This window comes from Macrotis lagotis, chromosome 4 (assembly GCF_037893015.1).
Source record: "Macrotis lagotis isolate mMagLag1 chromosome 4, bilby.v1.9.chrom.fasta, whole genome shotgun sequence".
NCBI lineage: Eukaryota > Metazoa > Chordata > Mammalia > Peramelemorphia > Peramelidae > Macrotis > Macrotis lagotis.
This window is the reverse complement of record NC_133661.1, coordinates 78660959-78678291: the sequence shown is the minus strand read 5'-3', so window position 1 is coordinate 78678291 and position 17333 is coordinate 78660959. Positions and strand designations below refer to the sequence as shown.

General features: G+C 41.3%; 1 protein-coding gene across 2 annotated transcripts in view; it reads right to left on the bottom strand.

Moving 5' to 3' along the window:
- TM9SF3 (transmembrane 9 superfamily member 3) overlaps window positions 1-8204 on the bottom strand; it is a 72240-nt gene extending 64036 nt beyond the window's left edge. For both annotated transcript variants that reach the window (XM_074233246.1, XM_074233247.1), the window contains exon 1: window positions 7741-8204. In XM_074233246.1, coding sequence (XP_074089347.1) covers window positions 7741-7839 — 99 coding nt within the window. In that variant the 5' untranslated portion in view covers window positions 7840-8204. The remainder of the gene's footprint in view (window positions 1-7740) is intronic.
- Window positions 8205-17333: the final 9129 nt, after the last annotated feature.

Sequence of the window (17333 nt, the reverse complement as noted above, 5' to 3'; positions counted from 1 at the left end):
AGATTCTAACAGTTAATTTCATCACTTCTCACTAAAATAAGTTTTTTGCAATGCTTTATGTATATCCAAGGTCAAAGATATTAATCACAGTAATATATTGATCCAAATGTATATCTACATAAACTTGATATCTGGAATTATGAAGTTTTTAAAATGTATAAAATAGGGCAGCTAGATGGCGCAGTGAATAGAGCACCAGCCTTGGAGTCAGGAGTACTTGGGTTCAAATCCGACCTCAGACAATAATTACCTAGCCGTGTGGCCTTGGGCAAGCCACTTAACCCCATTGCCTTGAAAAACCAAAAAAAAAAAGTATAAAATAGGCATTAATTGGTCTTACATAATCTAGAACTTGAACTAAAGTCATTTAGATCTAATTCATAGACAGTTACATTAACCACATAATAAAATTCTAAGCCCAGAAAGCGATTATGAGAAGAAATAGCAACAGCCTGGGCTTATAATGTGACAAAAGCTTTGTCATTTTTTAGCTTCGAAAGTGAATTTTAAAAACTACCAAAGGGGAAAAAATCCACCTGAAAAAGAACTGTAATTTTGTTCTGAAAAAGCAGCAGTATTTTTCTCAGGTCATGGATGATGTTAGTCCCTTTGCTTATCTAAAATAGTGCTTAAATCATCCTGAGAAGAACCCTTAACTCAAGAAGAAAATGTTACAATATTACCTATGTAAACTCTGAAATAAATAATTAGAAATACAACAACTATTAGGTCAATGAAGACTTGAGTTATGATTGGTCAAATTTTATTAGTTTTTACTATCATGGCAAAAGAGGGATGGGTATTTTATAACATATACAACATATAATACTGCAAATAGGTACAATCCATTTAAGAAAGTTTTAAAAATCATAATTTCAGTAACTTTCATTCTCTCTTATGTAAATATAATCATATTTCCAACCCAGAAAAAAACTTACAAGTATGTTTTGGTTACAATTATTCAGTTATTCAGATAACTTCCCAATCCCAAACTATGTGTAAACAGGTTCTATTTCAAGTGAACATACCTGAAAATTATGCCATTTCCTAGTTTATTATCAGTCTACAAAACCAGTAGAGGTTAAAAAAAAAAATTAAAAGACTTTTTGGTAATTACAAAGCCCAGAACTTGTTGAAAGGAATTAATTTTTGCTTTCTTTTTAAAACATCTTTTCAAGACTTCCTAGAAAATACTGGCAAGGGGCAGCTAGGTGGCTTAGTGATAGAGCACCAGCCCTGGAGTCAGGAGTACCTGAGTGCAAATCCAACCTCAAACACTTAATAATTACCTAGCTGTGTGGCCTTGGGCAAGCCACTTAACCCTACTGCCTTGCAAAAACCTAAAAAAAAAAAAAAAAAAATACAGGCAAAAGCCACAACAAAGCAACATTGCCATTTCTGAAAATTATCTAATGGCATAATATACTTTTATGTTGTAAAAGCTGAGTAGAGTCTATATTAGGCACTGAGTGGTCTTCTGATACTAGTGACTCCCAGGAAGCCAAGGACACAAAGGGACCAAGGAGAAAGAATACATATAATCTCACAAGATAAGAATTATAATTCTGAGTTTATATCTAGGTAGAAACCCATGACTGGTAAACTGTGTCCAGTGTTCTGCATACTACCATAAAAATAATTTCCCTTTTGAGTACTCTTTTCCCTTTTACACCACAATGAAATTATTTTAATAAACATTCATAGTACAATTCATCTTATCTAGCACTATGCTAGGCAATGTAAGAGGCACAAAAGAAATTTTTCAGTCCCTGACCTTGAGAAACTTACTTTAGCTGACAAAAGATATATAAACAATAATCTAGAGAAAAATACAAAGTAATGCAAGGCTTAAATAAATGTTACTAGTAATTCTGTTTTTTACATTTTTTATTTTTAGGTTTTTGCAAGACAAATGGGGTTGGTTAAGTAGCTTGCCCAAGGCCGCACAGCTAGGTAATTTTTAAGTGTCTGAGACTGGATTTGAACCCAGGTACTCCTGACTCCAAGGCCGGTGCTTTATCCACTGTGCCAGCATGTTGGTTTTTAATGCTGAGATCTTTCTAGATAAACAGTCCGATGATAATTGTTTGGGAAAAAAAAACACAAAATGGGGGTGGGAGGGTGGGAAGAAAGAATGACACGAAGGACTGGTAGGCCAAACATCAAGGTCTTAGTCCTGACTGGCCCCATTGCTGGGCCTCATAGTTTTTTCATCAGTAAACTCAGTAATGCTCAAAATTCTTTCCAGAGCTAACATTCTATGATTCTCAGTCTATGTGTGTATATTTATAACACTTAAGACACACAAATACACACACTCACACAAACAATTGATGTTCTTTAGAAGTGTAGTTCTAAATAATTACTTAAAAGCTAAAACCAAGCTTCACATTTAGAAAATTCAATTTCAAAAACTCCTAAAATTGAAAGAGTTTCCTTTACAAAATAATTCTTTATAAGAGGTTGCACCAGCTTTCCTTTACAGAAAAATTCTAACAGCATATTTAAAATGTTATTTAATTTCTAAATTAAGGTGTGTGTGTGTGTGTGTGTGTGTGTGTGTGTGTGTGTATACACACACATATATATGTACCCCTTCTCAGAATGCTTTGAAAACTATAAAGTAAGCAGCTAAGTGGCACAGTGGATAGAACACTGGCCCAGGAGTTAGGAGGACCTGAGTTCAAATCCAGTCTCAGATACTTAATAACTGCCTAGCTGTGTGACCTCAGTAAATAAAAAAAAATTAAAAAGTCAAGAAAAGCATAAAATAATTGGAATTACAAAAAAACTAATCATTATGAAATACAATAATAGAAATATTTAAAACAAGTTCACAGAACCCTCCCACCCCCATCCCCCAACCCACTACCCTCAGCCAGGTTAAGAAACTCTGGTAGGAACTCATTTGGAAGGTGATAAGGAAGGGGAAAGAGAGAAGAAGAAAAAGGAGGAAGAGGATACTAGCATGAATATAGCATTTTAAACTTTGCAAGTATTTTGCAAAATGTTCTCTCACTTTACCCTCATACCACCCTGGGAGGAAAGTGCTGTTAATTACCATTTTACAGCTGAAGAAACTGAGGCAGACAGCAGTTAAGTGACTTACCCAGAGTCTCCTCCTCACACCCCAGGAACCTGTAAGAACTCACCCTCCTTTGGTACTCTACCTCATCACTAGCCTCTCTGATGGGAGGGCAGGGTCCAACATGTCAACATCAGCTGCATCACCCCGAGACTTCTCTGACTTCCCCAGGCCGGGGCCCAGCATCCCTCCCTGCTCCTCTTTTCAGTTTCTTTCTGTGCTTGTCTTCTCACTTTAGACTGTAAGCTACATGAGGTAGGAGTTGCCTTTCTTTCTGTAACTGAATCCCTAGTGTTTACAGCAGTGTCTGGCACAAAAGGCACTTAATAAAATGTCTGATGGCTAACCACAGTTTGAAGTCAAATTAGAAATCAGGTCTTCTTAACTTCTGGTCCGGACCCTCTATCCACTGGGCTACTTAGCTGACATAAAACATACCTAAAATAAAGTATAGCTGATTAACTCATGGTCCACAGATAAGTTTTTAAGAGTGGGGAGAATCAATACCATTGTTTTATAAATTATGAAAAGGGGTTTAGAAAGTGAAATGACTTGCTAGTCCACTCTGCATCCCAAGGATGTTCAAAACAATTTGGGAAATCTCCACCAAAGTTCTGAAGTCTTCTAGCCACAGTTCTTAATGTTTTTTGCATCATGAACCCTTTGATAGTCGACTGAAACCTGTCTCAGGAACATTTTTTAAGTGTATAAAATCCTTCAATTAAGATAAGGGAAATGCAATTATCAAATAAAAGAATTTTCTTTTTTAGGTTTTTTTTGCAAGGCAATGGGGTTAAGTGGCTTGCCCAAGGCCACACAGCTAGGTAATTATTAAGTGTCTAAGCCAGATTTGAACTCAGGTACTCCTGACTCCAGGGCAGGTGCTCTATCCACAGTTCCACCTAGCTGCCCCCCACAAAAAAAAGAATTTTAGTATGTTCATGACCCCCCCCCCGGCTGAGAATTCCTGATATATACTTAAAAACAGGGGAAAAGTTCTGCTGGGTGAGAAAGGTCCATCCAGCTCACCTAAAACTGGTCTCAATGACCCATAAGACATTTTATGGCCCTAATGTCAAAAATATAATCCACTTATGCAATTCTGCTCAATAAATTCATGGTTGATAGTCAAAATGGGTTATCTCAAACATTTCCAGAACTTCTTTATTATTATTGCAAAGAACAATAAGCATTTAAGGTTTTACTTAATTTTACTTTTATATTTTATTTCTGGAAAACATTCTTCATATCATAGTTGGATGACCTGAACTATTAAAAACTGCCTTCCAATTGTAAATTCAATTCATAAGTCCATAAAACCTGTCATGTTACTTTCATTCCTTCAGCATAACCTCTCCATTCACTCCTATTTCTCTATGCCTTCAAAAATTCACAGTTCTCTCCTACAGTGGGGAAAAAACTTCGACAGATCTCAATGTTCTTTTTCTTTATCTGTTCATTGTTATGTTCCAGAAGTAAATGTCCATTTTCAATTATTCTAAACTGGTAAGAAATTGGGCCAAAGGAACATTTCAGGGGGCATTTCCTTAAATTTTAAAGCAAAAAACCTTTAAGTAATGAGAGATCAGTGACTACAATTCAGAGTAGGTAACTGAATCAATATATATGCTTCATGGTTCCAATTTTATCCAGTCCCTCGATAAAATAACACCTTCTATGTGTTACAACAATGATTAAGATCTTTGTTATCTAATATAATCTCATATCTGAAATATGTGACTTCAAATAGAGCAAATTTTTAGAAATGAACATTCCTGAAAACAAAACTCATATTAATATTGTTTAATTAAATTGTGATTAAGAATTCCTACGAGTTAAAAATTCATCAAATATTTCTTCACTACATGTATATCTAAATTTTTCCAATGTATTAAAATGTAAATTATAAACTAGAAACTAGAACTTTCCCCACAAACATTCATGCCTGTTAGATACCATTGAAACAATGCTATAAAAGCATCTAAATAGTCATAGTGATTTTTCTCCCTCCAAGAAAATCTCTAAGAACAATTTGTTTGGACCTCTCTTTTGCAATTACTTATTTCATTCTAATATGTAAAAGAGGCAAATGTTGTAGATAGAGCCCTAGCCTTTTAATCAATGCCTGAGTTTGATTTCCACTAACAGCCAAATGTGTGATACTAGACAAATGACAACCTTTCCAGGTCTCAGTTTTTACATCTATACAACAAAGGAGCTGGGCTCCAGCTAAGGTACCTTCAAGAGCCAAGAATTTGATCCTTCAAAGTTACCTAAATGTAATTTGGCATGCCTCCCCATCAGATCTAAGCATCTAGAGATTAAGACACTAATCTTAACTTTACATATCTAGCACTTAGGAAAGTAATTTTACTAGCACAAAGTGCTTAATAAACATTTTTTAAACTACATGTAATAGTGGTAAACTATTCTTTATTCAAAGGGTTAAGAGTTAGCAATTGTCCTTTCAAGCAGTAGAGCATCTGATAAAAATTAAAAGCAAATTAATCAAAGACAGAATGTTTGTTCTACATGAACACTGAAAGTTGCTTTTACTATAAGTTAGGGAAAAGAAATGAAAAATTCTGTTAAGATATTTAATATTTTTTATATGGAAAGTAGAATCACAGAGGCACACTGTGAATTGGTCCTGAAAAACAATCTGGAAACATGTTAGAAAAATCACTAAAGTGTACAGTAGAACCAGTAACACAACTAGAGATATATGCTAAACATGTCCAACTCCTTCCCTCCACCCAAGTCAAAGGCAGAGGTAAAGGATTATATAAAGCAATATTTTAGGTAATAACAAAGAACTGGATTATAAGTATGCACCAAAGAATTGGGATTGAGGCTGAGGAAGAGAGTGAATGAAAAGTAGCTAATGATCTCCAATTTACTGTCAATAAATTTATAATTTATTGTTCTACTTTCGTGATCTATCTCCCATAACATCCCTTTCTATCCACTCTCTTAACTATCACCCTAATCCAGGTCCTGATCACCTTTCCATTGGATTATTGTTGGTCTTTCAGTTTGCTCCAGTATTTCCTCCTGAGAAGTTTCAATTTATCCTCCACTCAACTACCAATGTTATTTTCCCAAAGGAGGATCTGATTATGTCACCCACTACTCAATAAACTCCAATGGTTCCCTAATGTCTCTGGGATCAAATATAAAATGCTCCTCTTGGCACAAAAGTTCTTCACAACCTGGGCCTTTCCTACCTTTCCAGTCTTCTTACATTCTCTTCTCTACACATTCTATGACCTAATCAGACCATCCATCTCTTTGACTCGGTACACTTGTCTCTTTAGTGCCTAGCTCCTCCCTCCTAATTTCCACCTCTCAGACTGTTCAAATCCTTGTAGACACGGTTGTTCCTAGTCCTTCAATCCTCCCTAGTCCCCTCCTTCAGAAATTATCTAGTAGGCAGGTATGGTCTCCCCATTAGAATGTGAGTTTCTTAAGGGTAGGGACTACATTTTGTTTAACATTTATTCTTGTGACTGAATGGGCAAAGTATGATGAAAATTTTAAAGATTATTACACCTATAAAAATGACAAATATGAAGAACTTAGAAAAACATAAGAAAAAAGTGCATGAAGTAGTGGAAATCAAAGGAGTTGAACCAAGGATGTACACAAAGTCCAAAGCTACATTAAAGAAAATAACATTTAAAAACCTCAACTCTATGGAGAGAATAATCCTTCACGCCTTTCAGAGAATTAATGGAATAAAGGTGTATTGATATTTGTTTAACTATATATATATATATATATATATATATTTATATATATATATATATATATATCTACTATAGAGAAATTCCATTGTGGTTGAGGGGGAAAGTCTGAAAAGAGATGGAAAAAAGGGAGGGAATAAAATATTTTAAAAGTCAAATCACATAGCTGCAATTAAAAGTTAAAAATCATCTATTTGCAATCCCCTCCCTTTAGAAATTAGGAAACTGAAGCCCAAAGTTCATCATAGTCACATCTGACTTGACATCTGACTTGCCCAAGAGGGTCCTTGTACATTTACTAAGGAATCCTCTCCTTCCAAGTCCTTTCTAGCACAAAACACCGCCTCTAAACACAATGCTGAAATAAACAAAAAGAGGCTTTGAAAAGTTTCAATATGGAAATTTGAAAAAGTATGCCTTTCGCTTGAATTCTGGCCTGGTGATCGCTTGGCATTGACATAGACTGGCATGGATGGTTTCCTTTTGAAGCCGGAGAGGCTGCCAAAGCCAGGAGCTAGTCTAATAACGACTAACGTTCAACTAAGTCCCATTAAATATTTAAACAAAATGACCGGATTGCGGGGTGTGCTTCCTTAAGCCGGTAACTACAGAAGGCGGCTGGCCCTGGGGCTGACAGCTTTCCCCGCTGGCACGGAGGCCCGGGCATGGCCGAGGGGCCGGCCCACCCCGCGGGCCTGCGTGCGGGCCCGGGCCGGCCTGGGAGCAGCCCCCCCCCGCGGGGGGCCTTGTTTCGGGGTTCGCTACGGCGGGAGTCGCCCCCGGGCTCTGGGGCCGGGCCCGCGTGGGACGCCCCTCCCGCCCCGCGAGCGGCCGCCCTGGGCTCGGCCCCATTGTGCGGCGGCCCGGCCCGGCCCGGCTCGGGCGAGGCCCGGGCCCGCGGCGCCTCACCGTGTGGTCGTGCTCGTCCGCCCGGCCCCGGGGCGGCAGCAGCAGCAGCAGCAGCGCCACCGCCGCCGCCGAGCGGCCGCTCCCCCGCCGCGGCTCCATGGTGCGCACTGCCCCGCCCGGCGCCGCCGGCCCTCTCCCGAGGCTGCTCCGCCGCCGCCGCCGCCGCTTCACATCCACGGGGCGCGCGCACGGACGCTCGGGCCCGGGGCCCAGCCGCTGCCCCCGCCGCCTCGGCGCTGCCCGGACCGGCGCCGTCACCGCCCGCGGCCGCGCGTAGCCCCCGCCCCGCCGAGCCCGCTCCGCCGCCGCCGCCGCCGCCTTCGCCTCTGCTTCTTCCTCTGACTCAGCCACGTCATCCGGCCACCCAGGCACACGCCGGAAGTGCCTCCCCGAACGTGGGGCAGCAACCGCCGCGGACCGCGGCCCGGCGAGCCAGCCCCGGCGAGAGCTGGGCCCGGCGCCGCCGCGGGGAGCGGGGGAGGGGAGCGGGGCGCGCGCGCGCCCGCCGCGGAGGGGAGCGGGGGGAGGGGAGGGGCGCGGGGCGCGCCGGCGGGAGCGAGGGCCGGGGCGCGCGCCGAGCGGCGGGCGCGCGCACGCAGGGGCCCCGGAAGTGGCCGCCTGCCCCTCCCTCCCCGAGACCGCGAGGTGCCGGGCAGGTTCGAATCCCGGCCGGGCCCACTCGGAGACCGCGCTGGTGCAGGCGGCCGTGGCCGTGAACCCGGGCCGCTGTCCGGGGGCGGGGCCGGGGCCACGCGTGAGCCAGGGCGCCTGGGGGTGGGCCCCGCAGCCGCACTCGCACTCCGGGCCGGCGCCCCCTCCCTCTGCCCCCCGGCTGCCTCAGTTTCCCCTCCCGACACGGGGGTGGTTGGGAGACTCAGCCCGGGGCCCTGCCTGGGTTTCCGAGATGGCCCACGGGGGCAGCTCCTGCCCGGGGGCAGGGGGGTGGCCCAGACGGGCCCCCAGGAAAGGCCCAGAACTTACAGAAGCCTTGAGGGAGGGGAAGAGGACCCCATACCTCCCTTCACGTGTAGCTGCACATGCATCAACACCCTACACGCATCCACATACACACGCCTGCATATATGTGATCAGCACACGGAGACGGCCTAGGATGCCAAAATCTGTTTGGTGGCAGAGCGGAGGGTCCAGCTTGTGCCAGAGGCTTCAGAGAGGAGAAGGGCACCCAAGGTGTAATCAGGAAAACATTCGGGGGGCAGCTAGGTGGCACAGTGGATAGAGCGCCCGCCCTGGAGTCAGGAGGACCTGGGTTCAAATCTGATCTCAGACGCTTAATAATGACCTAGCTGTGTGGCCTTGGGCAAGCCACTTCACCCCATTGCCTTGCAGAAACCTAAAAACAAAACAAAAAAAACAAAACTTATTTCTCTAAAATACTCTCACACTCTCCCTACTTGCCTCCTGAGCCTACATGTGAAAGTTTTCTAGATACTGAGCCTTCAGGATTAGGCTCCCTTTAAAACTTCATCCCTTCACTTCAAGGCAGCTAGGGGGACTCTGGACTTGCAGTCAGGAAGATTTCAGGTTCAAATTCAAGCCTCAGATATTTCCTAGTGGTGTGACCCTGGACAAGTCAGTGCTTCATCTCTGCCTCAGTTTCCTCAACTGAAAATGGACATAATGAAAGCCCTAACCCTGCAGCATTGTGAGGTAGAGCGCTTAGCACAGTGTCTGAAACAGAATAGGCATTGGATAAGGGTGTCTTCCTTCTCCTCGGTCTTCTCTCTCAACATCCTTTTCTGACTTTATCACTCCTCACAGGTCCATTAGGCCTTTCAGACTAAATTTGTCATGGACATCTCCAACTCAACATGTCCAAGACAGAATTCATTATTCTTTCCTTCCCACAATCCCACACCTTTAACAAACATTCCTTGTTTTCTCTCAAAGGCACCCACCATCCTTTGTCTCCCAGATTTGCAATGTAATTCTTGATCCCTCATCTTCCCTCATCCTGCATATCAAGTCTTGCAATTTTCCCTGCACCATGAACCTCCCACTGGTCCCTCTCACACAGGCAAATTGCCACCTCTGTATTCAGCAGGAACCTTATCACCTCTCACTGGATTATTATAGTAGTCTCCTAAATGATCTCATGGCCTCTTCCCTCTTCTTCCCTTCCCTTTTCAACTGCCAAGGTGATTTTCCTAAAGTGCAGGTCTGACCCTCTTAGTCCCCAATTCAATAAACTCCTGTGATGACTCAACTCCAGGATAAAATAAAAAATTCCTCTGTTTGGCATTTAAAATCTTCATAACCTGGTCCTAACCTCCCTTTCCAGTCTTAAAATATATTATTTCCCTTCACAATCTCTTATCAAACTGACTTTCTTACTCTTCACACATAGTCTTTACACAAGCTGCCCCCCCCATAGATGGAATGCCTTCTCTATTTACCTTTGCTTCTTAAGAATCCTTTGCTTCCTTCACTATGTTGCTCAAGCACCACCTACTAAATCATCCCGTCCTGATTCCCCCAACACCTAGGAATTGCTCTTCCAAAAATTACCTATTTTGCAATATTCCGTAAACTGTATATCCACATATTGTCTTCCCTCAAAACGTAAACTCACTGAAAAAAAGGGACTTTCATTCCATTCCCCTACCAAGTGTCTGGAATATAATAGTAGGTACTTGCTTAGTAAATGCTTATTAATTGATTGTTGACTTCATCTCCCAAGGGGTTAATATCCCTAGAGATATGACTTCTAGATCTAAGTATTCAGTCCTAATTTCATGCTACATTATCAACTTGTCTATTGGACATTTCAAACTGTATGACCATAGGCATCTCAAATTGAAAATTCTAAGAGGTGGGGGAGGGAAAGGTAACAGCATGAGAAAAAGATGGAATGATGGAAGTCTGGGGAGCAATACAGGTTTGATACAGGTTTGAAGAGAATCTGGTGGGCATGGCTGCCATAGTAGGGGGAGAATTGAAAAAATCCAAGGAGTTATGGGCTGGTTCAAGTTTGAAGTGAGGACACAACAACCCAGAGCTCAAATAGAGAAATCAACAGAGAGGGTATAAAAACTGAAGAGAAGATAGCTACTAAGACATCTAAATGACTACAAATATCTCTAAATATTGCAAAACAAAGAACATTGAACCAACACTCAAGGAAACTTCATGAACTCCTGAGAGTAAGGAACGTCATCAAGATGTTCAAGCTAGAAAGAAGAATCTTGAAAGAAGATAAAGGAGAACAAATGGCAGGATTGGTGGTTTATGTAACAACAGAGTAGAAAAACTTGAATCCACACTGGCAAGTCTTTCCAAAAATGTAAAAGAACAACTGGTTGAGACTGCAAATAGAAGTGAAGGAACCACTGTCACAGTGTGACAGTCCCCTCTGTTTGGCACTTTAAGCCAAACCTGGCCCCTCCTGCCTGTTTGGCCTAATTCTGCATTCCTCTCATCCACAGGCTAAATGCTTCAGTCACACTGGTCTTGATGTTCCTCCAACACAGCACTCTGTCTCTGTACCTTTGCACTGGATGTTAGCCAGGCCTGCCTGGGATGCCCTCCTTCCTTACCTCCAACTATTGGAACCCCTAGTTTCCTTGAAATCTCAGCTTCTTCATTTGACCTTTCCTGGCCTCCCAGCTGCTAATGCCTTTGTCCTCCTCCAAGGCAACCATGTAGTTTTGTATATATTTAGAAAATACTTGATGACTCCCCCATAAGATCTTTCAGGGGTAGAGGAACTGATTTATCTCCATTATCTAGAACAATGACTGCTGCATTGTAGAAAACTTGAGAAATGCTTGGAGTTTTTTAAAAATTATTTTACTTTTTGGTATATTTTGAGTTCCTACTTAAATAATTCTACTTAACATGGATTGATTCTACTTACATGGAATGCCTTCCTTTGTGTTTAATCCTGTCCTGATCCTATACCCAGCTCAAATCTTCTGCTCCAACTTTCATTGATCCACCCTCTCCTCTAAATTACTCATATTCTCTACAACATAATTCCTTGTGTAATGTGAGGCTTTTCTCTTCAATTAGAATGTAAAGTCTTTTTTTTTTTTGCAAGGCAAATGGGGTTAAGTGGCTTGCCCAAGACCACACAGCCAGGTAATTATTAAGTGTCTGAAATCGGATTTGAACCCAGGTACTCCTGACTCCAAGGCCGGTGCTTTATCTACTATGCCACCTAGCCTCCCCTAGAATGTAAAGTCTTTAAAGGCAGAGACCACATTTTATATTGCCCATAGTCCCCATCCTACTGTAAAGTGGATGCCAGCAGTCATTTGATAAGTGCTTACTGATTAATTACCATGTAACTAGAATTAATCAGACTCCTGGACTGAAGTCTATTCCATGAACCAAACCATTTTTATACTGATTCCTTCAGTCAGTCTGAGGTTAGCCCTAGGTAGGGCCTCCCTCCTCCCAGATCTCAGGCTCTGTTAATTTTTCAAGGCCTTCAATTATTGACCACCATTCATAAGAAAGGAAGTGTTGCAAGGTCAAAAGGAGAGGAGTAACAGGTAGGTCAATTTGATCAGAAAGAATATATAAAGGGGAATAATTTAAAATTTGGAAATGTAAGCTAGGGGGCAGCTCAGGTGGCACAGTGGATAGAGCACCAGCCCTGAAGTCAGGAGGACTTGAATTCAAATCCAGCCTCAGACACAGTTCTTACTGTGTGAATTTAGGCAAGTCACTTAACCCCATTGCCTCACCCCCTCAAAAAAAGTAGTCTGAAAGTGATGGCTGGTTGGTTGGTTCTTGTCCATTGTCAAAGAAGACCAAAATGACATCACTGTGTTTGAGAAAAATTGAAGTAGTGTGTTCAACTGTGATTAATCAGACCAATATGAGCTCAGGATGCTCTACCACAGGTTGGGCACAAATAATCCTTGTGAACACCTGGGGTGCTTACTTTAAACTTACAGATCCTTTGAGCCGCTTCAGTTCTGCCTTCCTCCTAGAGTTCAACCCCCTCGCTGATGAGGGCGCAGCATTCTGGGCAGTCCTGTGCCAGTGTCACCCAAGCTATACAGTCAGCTCCAAAGTTCTTCAATGCAACTTTTAGAGTGTCATGGTAACACTTCTTCTGACCCCCTTGTGAGCACTTGCCCTATGTGGCATTCTAACTACATGTCCAGTCCATTGTAGTTGCACTCTCGTAGTAATGTTAGAATGCTAGGCAGTCTAACCTAGAGACCTTTCTAGAGATCTTAGTATCTGGTATCTTCTGCCAGGTGATCTTCAGAATCTTCCTAAGACAATTTAAATGTAAGTGATTCAGATTCCTGCTGGTAGATTATCCAGGTTTCACAGTATATGGCAATGCTGACTCTGTAGCAAAACTCTGTAGTAAAAACTCTGTATAGCAAAATGGCTCTGTAGACCTTCAAGTCAGTCCAGTACCCCTTCTCTCCCACACTTTCTTTCAGAGACTCCCAAATACTGAGCTAGCTCTGGCAATGCATGTGTCAACCTCATTGTAAATGTGTACCTTCCAGAAAAAGGACACTGCCAAGGTGAGTGAACTTGTCCACTATTCTCAATTTCTGTACTTGGTGGTTCCACATATGGATGGTATGGTGCTGGCTGATGGAGCACCTGTGTTTTCTTGGTGGTGTTAGACCAAAATGAGCACAAGCAGCAGAAAATCAATCCATACTTTGTTGCATCTCAGCTTCAGAGGCTGCATTGAGTGCACAATCATCTCTAAACAGAAGATCCTGCAGCAACACTCCTTCATCTTTGGTCTTGGCTTGTAGCCTTTTCAAGTTGAAGAGTTTGCCATCAGTGTGGTAGCTGAACTTGAGGCCATGTTCATCCTCAAAGAAGGCGTTTGCTAACATGGCTGAAAACATCATGCTAAAAAGTATAGGATCAAGGACACATCCTTATTTCATTCCACTGGTGACTGGAAAATCTTGAGAGCATTGTCCACTATCCAGAACCTAGGCAAGCATGCCATCTTGGAATTGACTTACAATACAGATGAACTTCTCCGGGCAACCAAATTTTGACATAATTTTCCATAAACCCTCTTTCCTTTTCCTCCCTCAGACAGCAAGAAATTTTATATAAGTCAAACATGTGAAACTGCAAATGGTATCAAAGGCCTTGGTCAGATCTACAAATGTTGTATACAGGCCTTTGTATTTTTCCTGATGAAAAATGCAATCTACATCGAGACAAAACTGATGGAGACTAAAAGCACATCAAAGAATACTTTTTAAAACCTTTTCTGTGTTTTGTTTTTTGTTCTCTTCTACAATATGACTGATATAGAATTATATTTTGCAGTTTCACATGTTTGACTTATATAAAATTTCTTGCTGTCTGAGGGAGGAAAAGGAAAGAATTTGGAACTCAAATTTTAAAAAGTCAGTGTTTAAAATTGTAACTCAAATTTTTAAAAAACTGTTTAAAATTGTTTTTACATGTAAATGAGAAAAATTCTTATTAAAAGTTAAAAAATATATAAACTCCATCTTCCAAATTCCTGTTCTTAAATCTTATGGCTCTATCTCAGAAAATTTCAACTAATAAATATTCAAGACCCTGCCTACCCATACAACTTTTCTTACACTTGTACAATCCTTGTCCTTGTTCTCCTCCATTGATGATTCACCCAACACATGGGAAGCCTTTTATCATGCTGTATATCCCAGTGCTTTTTGATATCCATCTGCTCTTCCTCACTTTCATCATTGTCTTACTTGTCTATCTTTTCTAATAATAATTTCACAAGGATTTCTTTTGTACTACTTCTTGCATGCAGTGGTAATAAAGAACAACTGTAGACCCACCATATCTCTCTCCATGGGTCATCTGCAATTTTTATTCTTTTTTTTTTTTTTTTTAGTTTTTGCAAGGCAGTGGGGTTAAGTGGCTAGGTAAATTATTAAGTGTCTGAGGTCGGATTTGAACTCAGGTACCCCTGACTCCAGGGCCGGTGCTCTATCCACTGCACCACCTAGCCACCCCTATGCAATTTTAATTCTTCTGGTGTGGTAGTTCATAATTCATAGTACAGTAAAAAATCCTAATTAACTGGAAGTTTCTATTAAGACCAACAAGATTGGTGGGGGAGGACTGATTTTTGAGAGAAAATGCATTACAAGAAAGATTTCCTCTCATCAGACATATGTTAATAATTTTAAAAATTATTTTACTACCTTTTCCCAAAGCATTTATATCCACAGTACTAAGCAATTAATTGAGGTTCAGAATCTTGACCCCGTGGAACTACAAGTCTTGAGTCTAGAATTAAATTAAGTTCAACATACTCTGCTTAATATAGCAGGAAAAGGTGTGTTTGAAAGGTTTTAAGAACAGGAATTGAAATCAAAAGAATTTTCTGAAGACAGGATGACCCAAGTTCAAATATGACCCCAAGACCTTAAGTCACTTAACCCCATTGCCTTAAATAAATAAAATTTGAAAAGAATTTTCTGGTTAGCCCTTATTTTACAAGAGTCAGAGAATGACTTAAGATGACTTTGATGATTCAGGCAAAAAGCATTTTAGGAATAATGGATTATCCCTTGAGCTATTAAGAATTGAAGGGGACAGCTAGGTGTCATAGTGGATAGAGCATTGTCCCTAGAGTCAGGAGTTCAAATGTGGCCTTAGACACTTAATAATTACCTAGCTGTGTGTCCTTGGGCAAGCCACTTAACACCATTGCCTTACAAAAAACAAAAAAACCTTAAAAAAAAGAATCGGAATCAAGAACAATTAAACCTCAGAACCTGCTTTCTGATACCCATTTGGCATTGACCTACAAATTCAAAGAAAGCAAGAAATTGCAGAGCATTTTGAATTTCCTCATGGAGTTAGACCTTCAAGAAAACCAACTCTGAAAGTCAGAAGCGGGATAAAAGAGTTGGAGTGAACCAATTCCCAATGTAAGATTGATTAGTGAAAGAGAAAGCAGGACCTAAGAAATGAAACCTGAGTCCACTAACATGCCATGGAAGACCAGGGATAAGCATTGAGTTTTCTTGGAATATTGCTATTTTTATAATGTTTTAATCTCTATAGAATCTAGCTGTAAATACCAGTAGATAACCTCAAAAATAATAATGATTTTATATATCACTTTGGGGGTTTGCAAAGTACTCTCCATAAGGTATCTCATTTGATTCTTCCCCACCCCACCCCCAATAGCCTGTGAGTAAGTGCTATTTTTATTTTTGAGATAGAAAACTGAGGCTTAAAGGTAAAGAGACTTGCCCAAGATCATAGGGCTCCTAAGTATGGGAGGTAGGATTTGAACTCAAGTCCTACTTATTCCAATATTCTATCCACCACACTAGTGCCTTTCTTCTGACACAATCTGTAATTTATCCTGTGTACCTTGTTTGAAAGCAGCAATTTACAGTGTCTCCTCTATTAAATTCTGAACTTCTTTGAGAGCAAGAATTGCCTTTAGCCTTGCTTTGTATCCCCAGTTTAACATACTTGCCTGGCACGTATTAGGTAAACAAATACTAAGTTGATTGACTGAATAGCCATGCAACCTCCTAAAAGGAATATATGTTGTTTGTTCTTCCATTTCTTCTTCTTCCCTTTTGTCTTTAAACAAGCAGCAATAGGAGCTGCCCCACTGATGGTCTGTAGGACCTGTAGGGCAACTCAGGTCCTAACCTCTCTCCCCTTCCCCTCCTCTCCCTCTCATTCTTTCACACTCAACACTTTGGTGCTCAACCTAAAGGAATGTAAATTTTGATTGATAAAATTTAGCAATGTTCTCAAAGAGGACATGACTTGAGGCATGTGATGCTGCTAATTGGATTTAAGTGGGGAGTGGGGGGATTGCAAAGTCACCAACCCCACTTTCTCCTTTGGAGTCACCTGGGTCCAGGGGCCAGATATAAAACAGAAGTAGTGGAGATGGCCCTGGATGCAGTGGGAGACCTTGGCCTTAGGGTCTTTAACAAGTCTCAGTTTAGCCTTTTTAAGCTAGGGTCTTTAACAGGTCTCAGTTTGACTGAGGCAAGACCCATTCAGTGATTGAGGCTAAGAAAGAAAGAAAAGAAGCAAAGAATGGTGACCCTCAGGATTTCTATCTAACACAGAAACAATTTCTATTTACATTTGCACTAGACCAATCGGGACCTAATCACTGACCTTGTGGGACTTTATCTGAGACCTGTTATTGACTAGTCAATGAGAGCTAGAGTAATCTAAGACTTGTAAATCTCAAGATTTCTTGCTAAATTTTATCAATCAAAATTTACATTCTTTTAGGTTGAACACCAAAGTGTTGAGTGTGAAAGAATGAGAGGGAGAGGAGGGGAAGGGGAGAGAGGTTAGGAGCTATGTTGCCCTACAGGCCCTACAGACCATCAGTGGGGCAGCTCCTATTACTGCTTGTTTAAAGACAAAAGGGAAGAGCAAGAAACAGAAAAAGACCAGGAAAAGTGTTAAAAAAAAAAAAAAAAAGATGGAGCAATAAGTGATGACAATGGACCAGTGTAAGCAGATCAGACCTCTGATCAGGGACAAAAAGGTAGGAACAGAGAATCATCTCCAACCAAGTATTACCAGACCAGTAGGAGACCTTGTATGACTCACAGTCAAAAATTTCAGTTTATCAA